The sequence below is a fragment of the Echiichthys vipera genome (assembly GCF_963691815.1).
Source record: "Echiichthys vipera genome assembly, chromosome: 8".
Classification (NCBI taxonomy): domain Eukaryota; kingdom Metazoa; phylum Chordata; class Actinopteri; order Perciformes; family Trachinidae; genus Echiichthys; species Echiichthys vipera.
Genome location: NC_139833.1, coordinates 8,676,860 through 8,698,820, shown reverse-complemented (window position 1 = coordinate 8,698,820; position 21,961 = coordinate 8,676,860). Strand labels below are relative to the sequence as shown.

General features: G+C 41.4%; 2 protein-coding genes across 2 annotated transcripts; both read right to left on the bottom strand.

Annotated features, from left to right (window-relative positions):
* Positions 1–398: 398 nt before the first annotated feature.
* akirin1 (akirin 1) lies at positions 399–11,582 on the bottom strand. Its single transcript, XM_083918572.1, has 5 exons — positions 11,235–11,582; positions 3,481–3,627; positions 1,656–1,784; positions 1,014–1,085; positions 399–891 (listed from the first exon to the last, which is right to left on the bottom strand). The coding sequence occupies exons 1-5, from the start codon at positions 11,437–11,439 to the stop codon at positions 881–883; spliced, it is 564 nt and encodes a 187-aa protein (XP_083774698.1). The 5' UTR covers positions 11,440–11,582; the 3' UTR covers positions 399–880.
* Positions 11,583–14,697: 3,115 nt separating this feature from the next.
* cnr2 (cannabinoid receptor 2) lies at positions 14,698–15,977 on the bottom strand (the record flags this gene model as incomplete). The annotated part of the gene is made up of 2 exons (XM_083917780.1): positions 14,698–15,788; positions 15,908–15,977. 2 exons carry the CDS (start codon positions 15,975–15,977, stop codon positions 14,698–14,700), a joined length of 1,161 nt encoding a protein of 386 aa, XP_083773906.1.
* Positions 15,978–21,961: the final 5,984 nt, after the last annotated feature.

The following is a 21,961-nucleotide window of genomic DNA, read 5'->3' as shown; positions in this document are numbered from 1 at the left end:
TATTACTTGAATTAACTTTCCAATAAATATATTGATATACTTAGATCTATAAGAACACCAACTGCGGTCTCCCAAACCCAAAGATATTGAATTTATCATTATTTAAAACAAGAAAAAAAGTGTATGGTAAGGCATTTTTGCTTGAAAAATATCTCAAATAATGAATAATTAATCAAATATAGTATTTTTCTGTCTTTCAGTTTCAGATCTAGGTGAGATTGTCTTGATTCAATTCACTTTTTTCCCCCCAACCAATGAGAAGTCCTTCATGTCATGTCCCCTCATCATGTGAAATGATTAAAAGCACCAATCTTATTAAAAACACTAAAAACATCCCAGACAAACAGATTTTCAATCACAGAACTTTTATTTTTTTCAAAAGGGAAAAAAAATCCTCATTCTTAGGGGAAGAGTTGTGAGGAGGGCGAGGGCATGGGTGGGCAAGAAAAAGGGGGACGATGTGAGAAGCAGGAGCCATTAAATACAGCTGCTGGAAGGTTATACAGAATGATCACATGAGCCAATAAGCTTTTTCTACAGCGTCGGCAAGAGATTTGACACAGATCTGCTTTAGTCGGGATTTCCAGAAAGAGCATATGAACAAGAAAACAGGGCCAAAAAAGGGGTGGGCTTCATACGTAGTTTATATCTCAGGTTATTCTAACTTTTGGCCGGCGGCAACAGTTTTGTAGTAAGAAATCAACGTTTGGATTTTTAAAAAAAAAGAAAAAAAAAAAAGGATAAACCATGGCACCCAAACAGTTCGAGAGGGGGAGGGAAGGGGGAGGGAAATAAAATGAAAATCAAGTGGAGGGCAGAGGGGGGGCAGTAGAAGAGCAGCCATCTTGTGTGAGGAAGCTGGGATGTCATCATGGTGAGTTCAAGAGACATCTGAAACGCATAGAAAGATGGATGCTGTGGTCAGACACGATAATCAGGTCGTCCGTTTTACCTTCAGATTAAACATGTCGTGTATACTTTGTCGTAAAGAAATAGTGGGATAAGATACTTACAACTAGCAGGCCGGGCCCCGTATCTTCGCATGATCTGGTCTTGTGTGAATTTCACAAAAGATTCATATTGTTCTGGAAAGAGAAGAAGATAAAAAAAGGTGAGGATGCTTGCTTAGACTGAGGTCTCACAAGGCCGGACGTCCACGGTGCTTTGTCAGAAAGCAGAACGATCGCAGCTAAGAAATATTACCTAGGAAAATAAATCAACATCAATACAACGTAATGACAACTGCTCTACAGTGCAAAAAGTGATCGCAAAAAAAGGTATGTGAAAAAAGGTTGTCCTCTTGACTTTATCCTCCTGCCAAGTCGGCATTCTGCAGTTTATAGACTAAAGAAAACGCTCATTGTTGGGGAAGAAAGATGCCAGGGAGGCAGGTGCAGCTTCACAAAAATTCTACCATCTTTATTGCACTCGTTTCCTTGCCCATTTACGGTCTTGGCATCTATATTAACTCAGTTTGCCAGCACCGCAGATGTTATCAGTTATATGAAAATATACTCATGAGGGAGGGGACAGGATGTTTCTCATGGCAAAGTGACACTTTTATTGTACTTCACTGCCAGAACGTAAAAAATGTGTTGTCCAGATGAAATGCGAGTGCTGTGGTCCTATAGTTTCTGTACAGCAATGTTTATTACCTGCAAGTTTTGTGTTAAGGATCTGTTCGTACTCCTCCCGGATCTTCTCCTCGTGGTCTTTAAGCAGCCGCTCACACAGGTAGCTCACCTGCTTCAGTGTAAACGAGGGCTGGTCCTTCCTTGAGGCACCTTAAAACACAAAATCAGACTGGCTATTAAAGGGCTAAATCACTCATCTCCTGCACAGCGATAAGTCACAGACAGAAATGTCCTCTGTCTTGAAATAGGTGCTCGGTCAGGTGCAAATTTACAGCTTTGCTTTCAGTCGTCCCTCACCTCTGCCGGCCCACAGGGTCACGCAGCACTAATGTGGTCCCTTTCTCTCACCAGTGTCTGTCACCAGACACAGCTTTAGCTAGGTGATCCTTTATCCGGTGGTCTTTGAGGTCTGCTGTGAGCCGCTTAAAGCCTAAAATGTTTGTAAATCACAGGCGAGGATGGCAGTGTGCGGATGAAGGTTTAATGGCTGTCTCAGAGACTGAAAGGGGCCGGGTTAGTAACAGTGCACTCAGTGTGATCTATGAGACCATCCCGCGGAGCAGAGAAGGAGAAACACAGGCGCCCGAAGGCCTGGGGCTTGGATTACATCTCACACCCGAACTCTACTAAAGGCATCGAAATGCATCACTACTGCTGAAACTCAAATGTGTTTCAAGAGAGGAAGAGAAGAAAATGTACCCTCTTTGTCGCTAGGAATGAGGGGCACACGTAAATAAAAGATGGGCTGAAACGAACTGCAAATCCACCATAATCTACACTTCAGGTGCCAATGATTCATTGATCTTTGTTTGTTTTCAAAAAAAAAAAAAACTACACAGTTATACCCACGGACAGCTATTTTGAAAAGAAAAAAAAACATTGTTAAATAGTTGTCTTAGCCGTTCACCTGTATGACATCTGGCTTTATTCACTAGCTCAAAAAAAACATTTTTCCGACTCTGTATTTCTGAGCTCCTCACAGTACACGTCAATTTTCCCATGACACTTTTTGCATTTCATATCAGTTCCTTTAGGTTTCCTTTTAGATATGAAGCAGCATGAACTGTTTATTTGGAGTTCAGTCTGAAACGTCCATTAAACATAAAAGAAACACTGAGAAACTGGTAATAAAGCATTCTTTTCAGGAATTTCAACAGGATATGACGGATGATGAGAGACATCTCCATTTCAGGAGTGGGTTGGATTTGGCACAAACAACTATAAATCTTTCACAAACTCACATCTGGAATCACAATCCCTCTGCCCTTGTGATTGTTTTGATGAGCAGCAGTAGCCTGCCTCTTGAGACTGTAGTTGGTCATGCAGGTCCAGCCAAGGATCTTTTGGCAGGCCTTGCAGAATGAATGACCTAATCATTCGTAACTGTTACAAAGATTAGGCTTATAAAAGATGTCACTCTGTGTTTTTTTCGTGTTGACTTTGATATCTGAGTTGGCTGTCACTTCAAGGACTTGCTAACCAGAACAAAACAAAGCAGACATGTTATTTAGTCAACTGTGTAGCAAAAGTTGTGAAGTACAATACCCCCCTACAGCTCTCAGAAAACCCCAAACCGATCTAAACAGCAACTCAAATGTTACAGCACTCTGTACTCAGCAGCGAAACAGAGGAGTTTCTAGAACTGGACCTGAATAAGTCAACAGTGGCTCTTAAAGAACACACGTGTTTCGTGCGGTGGTTCGAATGGGGGAAACATCCATAAACTGGCACCAATAGTGACATGCTGTGCCCGTTAGACAGGCACACGATCAGAAGATGTGATAGTAGGAAGTATAAAGTGTATGTGTGTGTGTGTGTGTGTATGGCAAACAGTGGATTCTCTTACCTGGTGGGGAGCTGGGAGCGTTGAGGGAGGAACTGGGGCTGGGGGCATCGCTGGAGCTACAGGCCTCGGTCTGGTTGAAGGCCCCTTCCAGCTGCCGCCGCCTCTGGATCCGGCTGTACTCCTGACGGAGGTTCTGGAAGATCTGCTCTGTAGGGCGCAAACAGAAACAAGGACACAAACTGTTTAAACCAGGGCAGAGGACGTCCTAAAAATGGTGGTTGCGCAGATTTTTCCAACCCTTTGGCAGTTATGAGGGTAGCTCCCAAGGGGCTTGAAAGCAAATTCATTCCTGACTTTCTAACTTTGTCGCTAGGATGTCATTGTAAGTTATATTATTAAAACCTTTGCCTATTGTAATGAAACCCCCTTGACATGCAAAATTACAGGTTTTTATAAGTATAATGTGCTGTTTACGTCTTAATTTGATCATCATAAGGAATTATAAATCCGTCCAGTAGTAGTTGTGTCATTTACTCTATATTCAATGACTTGAACAGTGATCCATTACAAGTATTAAACAATCATTATTGTAATTAGTTTAGCCTTTAATGTGTGTTCTTTTAACATTCATACAATGCTGAGTGTATTCCAGCATGAATAAGGACTATTACGGGAAGGCACAATCATCCACAGTGCTCTTAAGATTAATTACAACAGCTATGCTCACTTCACCTCCTCTGTGCTCCTCTGTCTCTCACCTAACAAGGTTTCCAAAGAACAATCATCGTCTGGAAGAAGAGGCGTGGAAGATCGCCATTAATGGTGACATACCTACTACAGCTGTGCTCAACACACATACAGCTGTCTTAAAGACGCACTTTCTGATCCTGTGACTGTATCACTTTCACTTCTCATCCAAAAGCTTTCCAGTCCGTCGGCACCATGCCAGGCTACAGCTGGTGAAAAGGCTTAGGTTGAGGCTGCAGTATAAATCAGAGTTCTTTACTAGGCTGGAACAAAGTGAAAGCCTCTCATTCTTCTGAGGCCCATTTAGTGGTTGAAAAGATGCTTGAGGTTTTGGTGGATGTACAAAGTAAACTGATTTGTGTGGAAAGCTCTGTGCGAAACAAGACTGCAATGCAGACGATGTAAAACAGGATATTGTTTGTCTCATATGATAAACTTGATCACCAGTGCTTTCAGCCTAACTGAAAGATGTTAAATACAGCTACATACTCAGTAAGTACAGCCCTGATAAATCATGAAAATTCATTTCTGCAGTTACATGTAGGAAGTACAGAAAACTAGCCATGTTTTAATGTTCTGTGTGAATTGTGACTGAAACTGGAGCTCTACAAAGTATAAAAAAAGAATAGTTTTGGTAGATTGTTGTGCATTCATGGATGTGATAAAGGTCGGTTTTCTTTCTAAACTACCTACGTTGTCTGGATTGGTCATTTAAATCTACCCAAGCTGTAAATAAGGACAGAACCTGGAAAACGGCACTAGATGCTCACATTTAAAAAGCACAACAAGTACATGACACTGTAAAACCATACCAGGTCATAGTCTGACAGGAGCAGCGACGAAGGCCCTCTGAAAAATATGTTGTTTGCAATCACTTGTTTTGGTTGTAAACCTGCCGTTTTGCCTGTGACGCACACTAATCTCAAATCAACTTCCAAAGGGTACTGTTGGCTGACTGCTGGTGCTTTCAAGGAAGCTCCCATATCCAATATTTGTGTGTTGGCTAGTGTCTGCCATTCACAGTTTACATCATGTTGTTAGAGTCAAACCAGATCAACATTAAGCACACAGTGTGTACAGTATGTGATGAAAGGTGTCGTGCAAATTTGGTTGTTCTTTGCGTAAGCTTGCAGTTGTCTCTAAAGTCTAAAAAATGATCACCAACTATGTATTTTGATAGTATAATAATACAGGTACTGTAGGTAAACATGCAGAAAGCTATGAAGGGTCAAAAGAGCGACTAGCCCTCTATCATCTCAAATATGTCCTCTTTAGGATGGTGCCTATGCTGCAGCTGCTGTAACAGTTTAAACATGGGTCACGGCCAGCACACACATATCTAATTAAGGTTAAAGTTCAAAAAGGTCCTGAGAAAAACAAGAACACCAGGGCCTCAAATAGAGCTGATAACCAAATGTAGAGGAGGGACTTTTATCTCACTCGATTCATACAGGGGGTGAAGTCTCCATAGGCTACATGTTACACCTCTATCTGGGGAACCGTGCCTCGTTTATCTTGGGTGGGGAGGGAGCTAGAAGCCATGTTGCCCCTTCAACCTGCTCATCTCAAGCTGGTTTGGATGTGAAGGAAAACAGCATCTTCTTTGCAGAGCCATTTTAAGAAAGCCTAGTTAATGTGGTCATGCACTTTTGAACCGGTGCAATAGTGGAGACCCCTCCTCTCGCTGTATGTGGCCAGCATTAACAATACAGGACCCTAATCTGACAGGCTGTTTCTCTAACTACCGCGGGGCTTTTGACTCGTAATAAAGCCATGTCACTTCAGAGAGAACGTCATTCCCAAACCACAAAAGGGCTGTAACAAGCAGTGAAACAATTAATGGATTGACAAATGGATGTATCAACAGTTTGGATAGTCAAATAATTGAGTTGGTTTAGGTTTCAGTTTCTCAGGTGTGAGGAGTTGCTGTTTTCTCCCCGTTATATCGTTGTACATGAAATACTTTTGGGTTTTGAATGTAGATCCAGTAAAGCAAACAGTGTGAAGACATGACCTTCAGCTCTGGGAAATTGTGATTCCGACTTTATTTGAGATTAAACAATTAAACAATAGTTGAAGCCCTCACTGCGTTTATTAATAAAGGTGTATTCTACAGATGCTTATAATGAATTTACTAACTGTCTTAAACAATCTAGTGTGACTGCGTCAGCTGTAACACACATTTCTGTTAATTAGATCCCATAACACTGTAGTCTTTAAGGTTGTCAGTTTTCCACTCACTGATTAAGCACAATCAAGTGTTTTTTTTAATATTACGGTAATAAAAAACACAGGCAGTGTGTCTTGGTTTGTTATTTTTGGAGGGAAGTGAGGACTTGCATATCTTACCACCTCAGTGTACCAATTTCCTTGGGTAAAACCCTGTATTAGATATGGGAACTCAGATGAATAACAGTTAGCAAGATGGTGGCTCCAGAACTAAAACTCACTTCATCTGGTACTTTACTTGTGTACAATTCTATCATGACATGAAGTATTTATCTTTGCTGAACTACAGTTGCAGGCTGGAGTCTCTGAACGCTGACAACAAGGGTTAACCTGTGACAGCAGTCTTAAATGAATGGGTGCAATTGATATTACTACTCCTGGGTACATCTGAGTGACGAGTGAAAACCCTCTCCTGCTGCCCGTCACTTACAGCTCTGCCAACTGCAAGTAGCTCAACTGTGGGCGTTGCTTGGCAACAATGACCCTGCCACAAAGCAGGCCAAGCAATCAATCACAGAGACTTCCGGGAGCCAGGGGAACACAGTGGAGAAAGCCTTGGCTCAAAGGCTTAGGCACAGCCCAAACAGCGACAGGAGATCGACCAGATAGATTGGAGCGTGGTGAGGGAGAGAAAACAAAGCTGACTCATTTCATTTCACCCTTCACTGCTAAAGAATTGTGGGGGGAGGTGGGTTTCGAATGTCCAACTGCCAGGAAGTAGCCTGTGATGTGTTATGGGTCAGTTGTGGATGCCCTTATGAAGTAAAGAATTTAAGAGTAACCACTGATAGTTTGAAAACTGCAGACAAAAGAGAAAGACAAATTCATTCTAGACATTTTTAATTTTGACAAATTATTAGATATTGGGGCGGCAGTAACCCCATTCTGTAGAATCTGGGCTTAGATACCGGTTCAAGTCCCAAATACGGACCAAGTCTAGAGGTGTACTGGTAGTTGGGAGGTGTCAGTTCATCTCCTGGGCACTACTGAGGTGCCCTTGAGCAAGGTGCGGAATCCCCAAATGCTTGGGGCGGTTTTCCACGGATAGTCCTGTCTCGCTCTTACACCTCTGCATTAAATGCATGTGTATAGGCCCTGTTTGCATGTGTGTGTATTTCGAGTACTTGCGTGTAACAACAAAAAATTGTGTTTAAAAAGAAAAATCCTCTTAGGATTAATTAAAGTATATCTTGTTCCTTTAATAATGCCCTGTTTAGACAATGACGATCTAGAAAGGAAACGCAAAAGTGGTGTTGCGTTGCATTCCGCGTTTAGAAAAGCGTCTTCAGGGGGAAATCTGCGTGCATTCGGTGACGCAAAAGTGTGTGAATTTGATGTAGCATTCACGTCAGGTGGCTAGGTGGTGCTGTGAAGCATTGCCACACAACACCACCCAGAGCTTGTGCATGTGTAGAAACATCCTTCTGCTTCTCTCCCTAATAGCAGAGAAGCAGGACGCTGTACAGTGTGACAGGGATCTGAAGCGTGGTCTGCAACCTCCCACCGCCCCGGCTGCCACGCAGGCAATTTGAATGTCCGACTGATGGAAATAGTACGACATGTTTGTTGTCGTTTACCTGTTCTCGGAACATGGATGCTACGTAAACACATATGCGACGTGAGTCAGCGCGAGCAGATCAGAACACACTTTAGCGTTTTACCCCTTTACACGGAAACACAACGGTGGAGGAGTTATCAAGATTTCCATTCTGTATGGTGGTTTCACTTTTTTAAGCCGCAAAAACGGCGTCGCCATCTATACGAAAGGCACATCTGATAAAGTATTTTGTGGTTTTCACCTTGGAGCGTTGTCGTGTAAACAGGGCCCAAGTCTGGTGGGAGTCATGAAGTGCTAAGTGGTTACTATACTCTCAATAAACTGCCCCTGAATTTAATTTTTTGAAGGAATAATCTGACATTATATTTTAAAATGACAACAAGGATGATCGTGTCCACATAAAAGGTTTAACAAGTTATGTTAAAGTAGTAGTAGTAGTAGTTCCTCAATACATTTGAAACATGTATCAAAAAACAACAGTGTGACTACTTTATAACTGTATTCAAAATGCAATCTTCTGGACAAAGAGCTTCCTGAGTTTTTGCCAGGATATATGAGCAGTCTTGCAGCTTCACCCAGGTTTCGGGCTTGAATGATGACCGGCACACTTTCCCTCCCAAGCTATTAACGTGACAACCAGTCCAGCCATTTAGATAAAATCCTGTCCTAGAACAACACCAGCCTCATCTGTCATCTGGGGGAATTTTACCAAAAGCACAAGCCCAGACTGGCAGCACAAGAATGAGGCAGAGGAGAACATAGTGAGTGATCCTATCTTTATGAACAAATTACCTAAAAGATTCCTTGGCAGAGCTACATCCCTGTGTCTCACCTGCACACACACAGACACAAAAACACATCCTTGCTCACCACCAACAAACCTGACTATCTGGAAAGCAAGAGCGGGTAGAGATGGGTGGGAGGGATGACAGCTGACCTTTCGCTAAATACAAAACTGCTTTCACTTGGCAAACCACAGCAGAAAGGCAGGCTTCGGCAACAGTCCCATGAGGGGCCCCTTTCTAGGTGAAGGTGAGTTGAATACATTGTGTCTGGACCTCATGTCTGCAGCAGACAAATCTACATTACTTTACCCTTGCAGCTGCTGTGCTGTAACCCAGCTAGGAACAGAAACGTAAAGAAATTGAACGCACAAGAGGTATGCTGGATTGCTAACATAAAGTTCAGGATTAAAACAACGCACGGACAGAGAACCTGGAAAAAACAGGTCCTAATGGTTATTTTTTTGTACAAACATAGACAAAGCTCCAGTATGAATGAAACTACTTTGTGAGGGAACCATAATAAGTAAGTCAGATTGATTAGTATTAATAGTATAATAGTATTGAACAAAACCAATAATCTATTCTATAAGCAACAACAGGGGGCATGAAATAAGTCTTTACCTTCAGGTATCTGCAAGGAAATGCCCTCTGCCTTTACAAGAACAAAACACCACCCAAATCTCTGGTTAACCAAAATAAGAGTTACACAGGTAACCAAAAGAATAAATACATGTCACAGGAAGCTGGCTGTCACACCTTCGCAGTCAGTGCGTGTGGGCTAATGCTCTCTGCAAACCCTCCCGTGGCTTTTTCTATGAGAGATGTGCACCGCCACCCCAGCGTCAAGCACTTTTTTCTTACAGTACCGAAACAGGAACAACAGAGACCATTCTTTGGCATATGTCTTAATAAATGACGCAGCTGGCACAGCCACAAAACGGGGGCTGTGTGAGCTCTTGTTAGTTCTTCTTTTAATGAAATCAAACGTTACGAATTAATATATGGCACATGACTCCCATTCCACTTTATTTTTTAGGTAATTTATTCCCCTCCTACAGGGGTAGGGCACAGAACTAAGGAGGGGATAACATTATTTGCCCATGCCTTTAGTACAGTCAAACATTGAAAAAAAGAAGATTTAACCCCCATCCAAATGGTTTAGAAAAGGTTAAGTGGCCCAAAACACAGCCATTGTAAGTAAATGTGAGGTATGGATCACTTTTAAATTCAAACACAGTGCCCCTTGCCAATAAAACTGATTATCAATAATACATCTGTGCATTTCTGATGTCTTCACAATCAATACTTGGTGGCAAGATGGAAGTCAGTACATTATTCATAGCAGTAGGGGGTTAGCTAGCCCTACCAGCTCTTTATAATATACTCTGCTGTGGCCAATGCATTTCTAAGCACCGGGGAGCATATAATGACAATCTAAGAGTTAACAGCATGGCTAAGCAGAGGTAGTACAGCAGTCTCCATCTTGTAATTGCCTCGCATTTCATAGCAATAAAGTGATCAAATAAATTCAAGGACGTCCTGCAACGTTTTAATTAAAATTCAAAAAGCGTGAGGATTAGGGCCTCACTTCTATCATGCTGGCCGATCTGTGTGACTGGCACATACAATGATTCTCACTGGATCGCAGTGCAGACATCTAGGTAATTATCCTGTGTCTACTTGTGTGCCCCACACCCGTCCAACGCTCACAGCGGAGCTTTTCAAGTCAAAGGGAGAGTAGACGACAGACATAAAGGAAATGAACAATGCCTCCCAGGCCTGAAGAGGAAAAGAAATGACGGTGGCAAACCCCTGTCGCACTGAAAGACAATTGTGGCATTAAAGCCAAGGAACACTGCCGGGGCAGCTCCTAATGAACAGCCTGCCACGGTGTGCCTGCTGCCGTTTGTCTTCTCAGGAGAGCCAACAGGCTAAGGCGTTCACCCATGTGTTAAAACCTTTTGTTTAAATCCTATCCGTTTTCAAATAAGCGTTTAATTTGATTTATGAATAGCTTTAACATCCATGCTAGCCCATACTATAACAGTAGTTTGAATAGGCACGACTGAAGAGGGCATTCATAGAGCTGTATTCAATTTACCCAATACTGGAAATAGTATTTGATTTAGCTCTGCAAAAGAACTTTGAAGCTAATATTTGCATGGGTAACTCAATATTAGCCTATGGAAGGTTAAGCTAATTCAGCCAACTATGCAACAACACAATTAGCATGCAACGAATACCTTCACAACCACCTCTACTTTTGTGCATCCACATGTGATTTATTGTGATTTAAAACCGATCTGTGTCGGTAACTTAGCGACGCCGTTCCCCCTTCCTGATGCTAGCTTAGCTGTGCTAACGTTAGCCTCCAACCCCCATTCTGATTCTCTCAACAAGCTAGCTATCCATTCCACTCCACCCAAACCCCCTCCCCCATGACACCCACCCTGAAAACGCAGGAAAAAAACGTCAAATCTAGTTTCATTTCATACCTGGAGTGAGCCTGTGTTCGCCTCCTATGGCCGGAGGAGACATCGAATGCGTTGGGCTGTCGACTTGGGGACGGAGGTTGCATCTTTGCGGGGACGGAGTTCCAGGAGTCCCCGGTAGTGGATTGCACCTTCTCCGCTTGGGAGACTGGGGACTGAGGAGGGCCTCAAACTCCATCGACCGCTTTAACGTTGCTCCACAAGCCATGTTAGCTAAAACAAAACGGGGGGGAAATAAGTTGGAGGAAAAACGACCCGCAAAAATTGGGGTTATAACGCTCGTAGTTTTGTACGTTAGACGTTGGCGTTCTTCCTCTCCACAACAACGGATTTTCTTCTCGGAGTAGTAAGCCAACGGCCGAGCCTGCCTGCTGAATTTTTAAAACGTCACAATGGCCGACCGTACCACTGGTGGACAGAGGGGGGTTCTCAAATATTCAAAACATATTATATTGTGAATTTCACGATTAATATTATTATTTTTTTAATCCAAACATGCTTTTGTAGCGCTGTGTGTACCGATAACTGGAATAATTCGTGATTTAGATTTCCCCTTTGCCGTCTTTATGCGACTATTTCCTGCCGTATAACCCCTATTGTTGTCGTTGCTTGCTTTCCGTTGAACTCAAACTGAAGGTTCACGAGACGTCTGGTGGTGGTGGTCAGGTAAATCGGGAAGATTAGACATGATCTCCAGAGCGATGTTAGACTTTAAGCTTCTTTAGTAGAGAGTAGATTTTAATTTTTGTTTATTTTCTCAGGCTATTTTCACATTTTCGTTTTCTGTAAACTAAACACAAAGTCTACGGATATAATTGATGGATAGCCTATTAGCCAGATAGATCGCCCTTTTACAATAGGCAATGATCCCGCGTGGCTTCATGGTGATAATAGTGAAAATAGGAGTCCCAGAGCAGCTGAATGCTCGATCACACTACACACTGTCACTGAAACTGAAAAGGAATTGTATTGTTTTGTGTTGTTTGCACAAAACATGTATTGTATATAGATTACTTTATGATCTTATCTTGCGTATGTGGAGCATGCCCCATACCTTTCCAATTTATCACAATGCATCAATAATCAGTCACACACTCAGTGCAATCTATTGTTTTGACTAACCTAACCCACTGGAACTGGCAATGTTCATCAACGAATCAGCCAATTGATGTGCCATGGCTCTACTTAATGTTCATCTGGCATCTGGCTTTGTTTCATGTGCAAGGAGTTTCCCTGTGCTTAAAGGTTGAATATGTAGAATCTTTAATAAAAGCTATATTTTAAATATATATATACATCCATGGGGCTTTTTGAGGGGAACAGAGTGAATGTATTGCTTTTCCGTAACAAAGTATACTATATTCAGTCTGTATTAATAGTTTGACAATGACTTTCTTCTGTTTACATTGTACCAGCCAGCAGCGGCCGGCATTGCTAGTTGCCAGGGTTGTCTGTTGTTCGGCGCAGCTACTGTAGGATGTCACTGGGTGAACTGGAGTTTGCCAATCCTGCAGCTGCTTCGGAGCCTCAGCGAAGGGGGCGTAATTTGTCCCAGCAGCTCAAACAAAGACTTCCAGTTGAAGACTGGCTAATGTTAAATACTGTTGTAAAATGAATTGATTAGTCGAAGTTAGTCATTACCCTGTATGATTCATCACTTCACACAGCGATTCATCGCTTGACACACTCTGCAACGAACCTGGCAAACCTGACTGGTGGAATTATTTTTTGTTGTTGCGACTACTATCTTGAGACACTAGATGGCGGTGCACTCTCCATATTCAACCTTTAAGATAACATCAACTCTGTTAATCATGATGGATTAATGGATTATAACTTTCTCAGTATAATTAAAAATCTCTTAACTTGAAAGCCCTGGCTTGGTAATGCTTAACAAATTACTGTAGGTTAATACAAACAAAACACATTTCTCTTGTGCAATCATTACTGTTAATCTATGAGAAGAGCTGAACATGCAGCCAGGATACTGTTATGCAGTATTTATTGTGGCTTGCAGTAGGTTAAATTAAATGGCCTAGAAGTATTGAGCAATATCAATTAAAGTGGACCTTTTTTTCTTGTTATCATGTGTAGTTTGAGACACCGCATTATACTGAGAGGCATTTTTATTATTATTTCCCTTTAATTTAAATGGGGTTTCCCAAGTAATACAAATGCCTCCTTACAGTATCAGCCTTTTCAACAATAACTGATCATTATAACCTTTATGAGGGCCGAGTTAATAGCTTTCATCAAACCCAATAATAAACTGGTAATTGGGTGTAATCATCCTCGACATTACACTGTTGGTTTTTGGGAGGCATAAAAATGCTGTGTGCTCATTTTATTCCCCCTTCCTCCATCACTTGCCCCTACAATCATTTTTATTTTATGGCTCACTTTTTGGCATGGAGGAGTCCCAGTATTTTGGCAGCAGACACCCATCTCGAAGACAGATACAGACACAGAGGCACTTACAAATCTTTGCAAACACCAAACTGCTGACTGGTTTTCACTTGACAATGTTAAAGTATGATAGATAAGATGTACTTCTCTGATTTCCCTGAAAAGAAACATGTACAGAGTCAAAACAGAGAATGGTCAAATATTATTTTTAATCAGTTAATATAGTGGTTGAAACATTGTGTTCTCTCTAGCACGTGCACCTGTGAGTTTAAGTCTATGTCAAACTACCGTATGTGCTTTACTGCAGCTGCCAGTTGTCACTATTGCAAAGAGTGTTCTAGTGTGTGTGTTCGTTCTCTCCCTGGCATGTGCTCCATTTACCTCGGCACACTGCTTGGATTCATGTAGTGAACATTGTGTGAAATCCTCCCGTGCATGGAGCTTTTGTGGAGTCCTGGCATTCATGTGCAGATGGGATAGGCAACCCACAGGGTCCTCTGTCCATGCACGCTCAGGGACAAATACTCAAACATAAACACGAACAAGGATCCACCTTTTTACCATGTGGTGAACCCAAAAGTTAAGTCAGCACTTCAGTTCACAGGACAAAGAATGTCATAGGAGTGAGAGGGTAAAAGCACTGACATGGGAGGCAGAGAGGTCAAAGGTTATAGGTTAGATGGCCACATGACATCATCTCACTTCCAGTCTAACATACGCCAAACTTTTTGTCTGGGCTGAACCAATGCCTAGAGATAAAACACTTTATTTATTTATTATATAATGATTTCTCTTTGCAAGCTGTCTTACCAGTGTATCTTGTAACTGCAGGTAAAACACAAGATGTATCACGTTTCCCACCTTTCATAGACGTACTGATCTTCCGGATGACCTGTAACCTTTAACACGATATCTTCAAACTATTTAAGAATTTGATGAGAATGAATCCAGCTCATATGTATTGAAGATTTGATTCTTAATCTACAGCGAAGTTCTCTGTGATGTCTGTTTTTACACCCTAAGCATGCTGCCAGACACTTCTTTATTCCTTAATTTCAACTCATTCTCTGCTGTTCTGCTTCTGATTGTTCATCATTTCTGAGATTGTGCTAAATTGGGTGGTTCTGGTCCTGGGCATCTCATCCTCAGAGAAGGTAGTACAGTTGTTGTCTTCTGCGGAGGGTAATCCTGGAGTTAAACCCTCTGTGGATTTTTTACACCTTCCAATCTCACACAGCCTTTGTAGCAAATGAAGTAGAGCAACTCTCAGCTCTCGACAGCGAAGTGCATACAGCAGCGGGTTGACTGCAGAGTTGACCAGGCAGAGGGTGCTGCAAAAGGCGAAGGCCCTCTGTTGGTTGTGGGTCAGGAGCACAGTGACATCAGCTAACATGAAAGAGAGTGCAGGAAGCCAGCAACCCACTAGTATGAGAAGGATCAGGCCAAACGTACGTGCTAGCCGGATATCCATTCTCATGCGTGCCTGGCCTGTCCCTGCTGCTCCCTGGAGGCTGGTCATGGAGGACTCGTGACGGTGGGCCCTCCACAGGATGAGAGCATAAGCACACAAAATGAGAGCCAGAAGCACCAGTATGAAGCTGGTCCAGCAGGCCAGATAGCCCTGGTTGATGTAGGGAAACAGGTGTGAGCAGGGTGGGGTAAGCCCTGTGGGACACCTCCAGCCCATCAGAGGCAAGAAGGAGATGAAGATGGTGGCGCTCCAGAGAATCAGCAGGCTCAGCAGGGCTCGCCGACGGGTCAGCAGCACCTTATAACTCGAGGCCTGGTGGATGCAAAGGTAGCGGTCCAGAGCGGTCAGCAGTAAACTCCCCACTGAGCTAGTGAAGGCCATGGTGACGCCACCTAATTTGAAGAGGTAGGCGGTGGGGCCATCACTGCGGCGAAAGAGGTGGAAATCCAGGAAGCTAGTGGTGAAGAAGCAGCTAGCGAAAACATCAGCCAATGCAAGGCTGGCGATGAACAGATATGAAGGCCGGTGCCGCAGGCTGGCTGTGGCAGCGATCACCCCCAACACGAGAGCGTTTTCCAGAAGTGTGATAGGACCTGCAAGGAAACAGATGGAGCCGATGGCTGTCTTCTCGGCCTTCATGAGGACCATGTAGCATTCTAGATTCTCACAAGACCTGTTACCTGTGAGAGAAACACAGGTTGATATCAGTGTACCAAACTACACGTTCAATTATAAATGCAAGCATCTTAAATTACTATAAAGAAGCAGGGTTATGTATCTGCAGTATTTGAAGCTATACCTATTGGTGATGAGGTGTTCTCTTTGGCTTCTGTGGGTCCTAAAGAAGTGGGAACCTCCCATTCCTCCATTTCAACTGTTCCTCTGGGCCAGCGCTAGATTATAAATCAAGTAAGTCATTCAAATCCATTATTCTTTATGGATTAATAGACATCATAACCATATCTGTAGCAAAAGTATAATCATTATAAACATTTCAAAATAAAACTGTACTGCATCTCTTTACTTAACAGTATTGCCTTAACTTCTAAAGCACATTCAAATAACAAAACATAGTTTTTTAATAATATGTTGTTGGAAGATTAGAGTAAAATACAATAACTTCAGTAAATAAAAACCACAAGATCAATACATCTACAGGAAAAAATAATGAAATACTATTTTATCTTCATGGTTATTGCTTTATTATTTGATTGATAACATACCTTTTTACATTAAGTGGATGTGACAGGCAACTTCCTGTGGAGAAACAAATAGAGGAGCAAATGTGATGTCTTTTTCCTCTCTTAGTCAATATTGAACTTGGTGCTTAAAGGGAACATTACCGTTTGTGAGTCGAGCCATAAAGTAATTTAGAGGTCAGGCCAAACGGCCAATGATCATTACATTATCTGCCGGTGCTGATGTTGAAGAGATAGTTGCAAGGAGTCGTGGTTTAAAGCAAGCCGTAAACCTCTTTTTACTCAAGGAACAAGATCGAATGTTGTTTAAAATGTTCAAATGCGCATATTTCATGAATGTTTAAGCATCCAGACTGATCGCATGTAGCTCATAGTGTGATGCTGTTGTCTTAGTACCAATGAAATTTGAAAAAACCTCTGCAGACATCCTCTGAAATATGGCATTAAAGTGTTTTTTTTAAATGAACTTCTCTAGTCCAGAGAATTAATATTTAATCCACATTCCCACAATCACTTTGGCATGGATTTTACTGTAACTGCATTGAGTTGTTTGCAGAGATGAACATAACAAACTCATGTATTTGGTCTAAGGTCATATTTAACAGGCTGAAGACTGCCCCCTTTTGGAGTGAGAGGGGATTGTATTGTAACAAAAGAGTTAATCTGTGGGTGGAGGTCACCACAGACATGAACAATCTCCTGTGAAGCGCATCTCCTGTATGCAATCAATAGATTAAACTAGGTGTGGGAAGCTGATGTGAAAGGATTTGATTAGAGGTAAATAATGCCGTGACAAACGGAGAGTGGTCACCTATAATTGCTTGCACAGTGTGGCTTAAACAGAAGGAATATGTTTTATAGGCAAAAACATGACCCGAGCGCATTAAAATGACTGTAAATCAAAGAGGGCACTAGGATTATAATATGATGCAGTATAAGTGATTATAAAGGGAGCATGTTCACCCTGCCAGGTCACTGTGCCCTTCATTCCCTCGTTTCCTCTTTATTCTATTTCCAGTGCCTATTATTTCTGTTTTTCATCACATATATGACACCGTCTTATGAAAGCATAGAAAATATAAATGAGTAGAAGTGTGGGAGCAAATTACAGAAAGGCACTTATTGACTAGAGGGGCGATATTTCACAATTCCACTATGGGCCATATGTGTGCAAACGCTTGTGGATATTACACCACCTCAGGCTCTCTTCTCCCCTGTGGTTAAAAAATAAACAAATAAAAAAATCTGAAATGACAAAGTGCTGTGTTTTGACTCTTAAGAACCAGTAATACTTCTAGAAAGCATTGCCTCTTCAAGAAACCAGCAGCAGCGACGGCATACAGGAAACCATAATTTAAAAAAAACAAACAGACAGGCATCCATTTTGGTCACATCACTGCAATGAAATATGAAGTGGTAAACTGGTTGGTGTTGCAATAACCCCTTGAGTCACTTTTGCACTGTGCCACATTGTTTCAAAATATCACAAAGCCTTCTGGCACAAGCAGAAAAAACTAAAATCATACTTGAAATCTATTGTCTCGGTAGCAGCAGAAATAAAAGCATATTAAAATAGGTAAAAGTAGCAAATGCACACATTGAATACAGGATCATAAGGACAGAGAATATTTATTCGTATTAATAACTCCTCAAACTAAACCCAATTCCACAGAGATATCATCACGATGACAGTTTACATACAAATTAGGAGATTATTATTTCCCACCTACTGTCATTTAAGGTTAAAATAGCCTTTAAGGAGCTTACCTTTCGTTGTCTCTGTGTAAACCTTTCTTGTTTTTTCTCCTGTTTCTGGTCTTTCAGCAGCAGAAGAGCCACAGCATGACCGCAGACCTGACTGGTGAGAAAGTACATGAGTGAGGGGAGAAGATACGGAGGGTGGCTGTGGTGACACGAGGGAGAGAGGGAGGGAGAGAGAGACAGACAGACAGGCAGACACACACACACACACACACACACAAAACCAGATGGAGAGAGATGAAAGAGCCCAAATGACAGACAGCTGGAGTCTGTGATGAAACTGAGAATAAAGCAATATCAGTTAAGTCCAATTTGTACATGGCTGAATAAAGAGGTGAAAGGGACAAGACAGGCCATTTAGACAGCAACAGAGACCAACTGTGGTGCTCACACACCTCTGGAGCGACGTCTTTCCAGCAGACAGGGTCAGGATGGACTCAGGGGAGAAAAGCACTTAAGCGGGTGTGAAAGACATGTCAATGAAAAATAAGGAAAAACCAACCATACACCCTTTATTCCCAAAATATGAATAAAGTGACCTTTTAAAAAATATATGCTTAGCTGTGAATCTATAACCCCCAACTTGAGAGTGTTTTTCTAACTCATGCATTAATTACCGGATAAATGGTCCTTGAGTTAAGGTGATTATGCAAAACCACTATCCCCAAGGTCAACATTGAACTTTCGTGCTCAAATTGATCATTTGCCGTGCTTTACCCAGTCAAGGTGGCTTTAAAAGAACTCACTGTTGAATTATTCCTATTTGTGCAGCAACAGCTTTTTCCTCCACCTCTTTGGCTAATTACTTTCCACTCATCTTCATTTGACAGACAGTCTCTAGCATCACACATGCACACACACACACACACACACACGACATATGCTATTTTTATAACATACTGCTTGAAGGATTACAAGAATACCTTAATTGCTTGCCTTCTGCACATGGAAAGGACTGGCAAGATGATAGCACAAGAGAGTTTAATTATGTCCGCTTTGTTAATGTAAATATTAAAAGTGTGCATTAGAAAAGATAATGCAATTGTTCTGTTTGTGGCGTCACAGCACAGTTCCTTTTGCAAACAAGCAGTGACTTGATTACTGTTTGCAGCCAAACCACAATAGTGAGGTGTGTGAACAAGCCTCCACTGCAAATTCACAAGAATTCAGATGATTTTTTTTCTGTTCATGCCCACTGAAGCCACATTCAGCGTGGCTCACGGCGTAATACTACTTGCCGTACAACAGGGGGCAATGCTAAGCAACCATGAACTAGTGGATGTCACCAGTAAAAGGTTGCTTCAGTCTTTTAATCTTTATCATACAAAAATTGAACTTTACAAGCTGTTCCCTCGGCAATTAAGCTCATGTCCCTGTGGTGAAGATGAAGTACTTTAGTAGTTCGATAACAATTCAATTAGGTCGCAACATCACATATTGTACCTGGGGCATTTTGAAATGAATTTGTATCCTATTTTAGAGAAAAGTTAAGGAAACAGAAACTGGGACAAACAAATATATTGAATGGAAATAGGTCAGATCAAGATATTCTGTCATGTTTATATTAAGTCAGCATGAGGGGGTGGTCTTGTCTGTAATAAGACGGTGATATCTGGTGCACTGTGTCCTCTCCTCCTCTGACCTGATAGATCCAACAGACCAGGAGGCAGGAAATGTGATTAGGAGCAGACAGCACAGCTTCAATAAGATTTCTTCTCAGTCAATGTCTGGCCAGGTGCAGAGCAACATCAGACCACGGGACAGGATCAAGCCTGAAATGTTCAATTATCAGTTGGATTACATCACCCTCTTACACAATGCTTTTTTAATTTTAGAAATCCCCCTGCCTGGACACAAACATCAGGGCTCGCTTCGCTGTTTCAGATTGATTTGTGTTGAATACATTAATCAGATTTCCTCTCCTCATTTCCAGATTGCCAGACCTTCAGAGAACGGGATCAGATCACCGATGTGAAAAACACGAGAAAGAAATGAACAGATCAGACAAAAAAAATCAAATTACTTCATGGTAAATGCTTTAATCATACTTAATTATGTGATTTGGTTCTTGAAATAATATGATTTTGGAAATGAAATGGGGAATTGAAAACTAATGTAAATAGATAAATCGAAAAACTAAAAATGAATAGACTATAAGAAGTGATCAAGAACAAAAAGTTAACATGTTAAACATTTCAGAATCAGCTTTATTGTCCAAGTGTGCTTACGCATATAATTCAATTCAATTCAATTTTATTTATAGTGCCAAATCATAACTTAAGTTATCTCAGGACCCTTTACAAACTAGGTATAGACATATAATAGATAAACAAGGACCCAACAATTCCCCCGTAGAGTATGTTGACAACGAAACCCTTCCCTGTTACAGACAGGAACGTCAGACAGACCCAGCTCTGTGGAGGACGGACATCTGTCTGCACCGGTTGGGGAGGAAGAAAGGGAGAGAGAAAGAGAGAAAAGACGGACGGATGGACAGAGAGAGACAAAGACAGACACAAAGACAGAGACAGACACACTTCCAGTAACTATAATAATATCTATAGTAATGTGAATATGACTTATATGTTATGGCAGTTAATACAGCAGAATAGTAGAAACAAGCACAGCTAAGGTTATAGATTATAATAGTAGCAGGAAGTGTCATGCAGGACCACGGCAGCAGGCACCACCACGAGACACAAAGACAGAGACAGACACAAAGACAGAGACAGACACAAAGACAGAGACAGACACACTCCCAGTAAGTATAATAATATAGTACATATCTGTAGTGCACATGAGAGATATTTGGGTGAGAGAAGTCAGTCCTGGGCTACAAGTCTGTCTTTTCATGTGTGTACATTTTACCATAGAAATTCTTACATGCGGCATTTTTTTTTTTTTTTTGCCTTTCCCATTTGCCATTTACAGTATCCATGTAGTAAAATGTAAGTACAAGACTTGTGCTGAATGGTTTTCGGAAGAATAGATTCTGCAAGATTTGAATTAAATGGTGATTTCAATGAGAGCCCTTTGAAAATAAATAGTTATATGGTCTCATTAAAATAACTGTCAGAGAGCATTGTGCCTAAAGGACAAGCTTACAGAGAATGTCCTAGGAAGTCATTAGGAAACTGCAGACGCATACTATTCAGTCACACCTTTATTTTAATCACTGAGGTTGCCCTCATTTAACATTTTAAAAATTGTAAAAAATCAGTTGCAAATTGTTACACAAATACAGTGATTCTTTATCATGGTTTTGAACGGTGCATAGGTTGCAAGAGTATCAATCTTGTGTATTGAAAGTTGTTCCAGGACTCAGGTGTACTAAAGGAAAAGGCAGACTTTCCAAGATTAGATAGCAGTTATCAAATATGCAATATAAAATGTTGCCTTCTTTTTACTCAACAGAAAGCTCTAAATGCTTTTTCGAGACAAGATTTAGTCAAACATATTCCAAAAATTCGGGAAACAAGCAAGGAAAAAAATTATCATGATTTTAACTACAGTATATGACCCCCCCCCCCCCCCCCCCCAGGTTAAGGAACTAGTGCTGTGAGGAAAAACCCATCATGTATGATTTTAACTACAGTATATAAATATAAAAAGGAAATAGTGCTGAAATTCTCAAGACCTCAATGGTATCTACTACCCTGCTTGTACTGATGCCCAATATGTTGTGTGTTCTTATACCCTGCATTTTCTTCCATCACAGAGCAGTTGAAAAGAGCAGCATGTTTGTTGGGTTGTTTGAACATTTTAGTGCATTTGGAGTTTTGCTTAAAAGGCATTTTACTTTTAAAAAGACATCTGACAACATGACATCCTAGCACCTGAAAAACAAAACGATCCAACAACCTTATAAATATGCTTTGGGCCTGGACGCGGCT

Bases quoted from the DNA above. Each gene is read 5' to 3' on its own strand.
- akirin1 (XM_083918572.1), bottom strand. From the start codon at position 11,439: ATGGCTTGTGGAGCAACGTTAAAGCGGTCGATGGAGTTTGAGGCCCTC. The intron at 3,628-11,234 runs GTATGAAATGAA...TGCGCCCTACAG, and splicing joins CGAACACAGGCTCACTCCAG to AGCAGATCTTCCAGAACCTC. The intron at 1,086-1,655 runs GTAATAAACATT...TTCTCTTTCCAG, and splicing joins CCTTAACACAAAACTTGCAG to AACAATATGAATCTTTTGTG.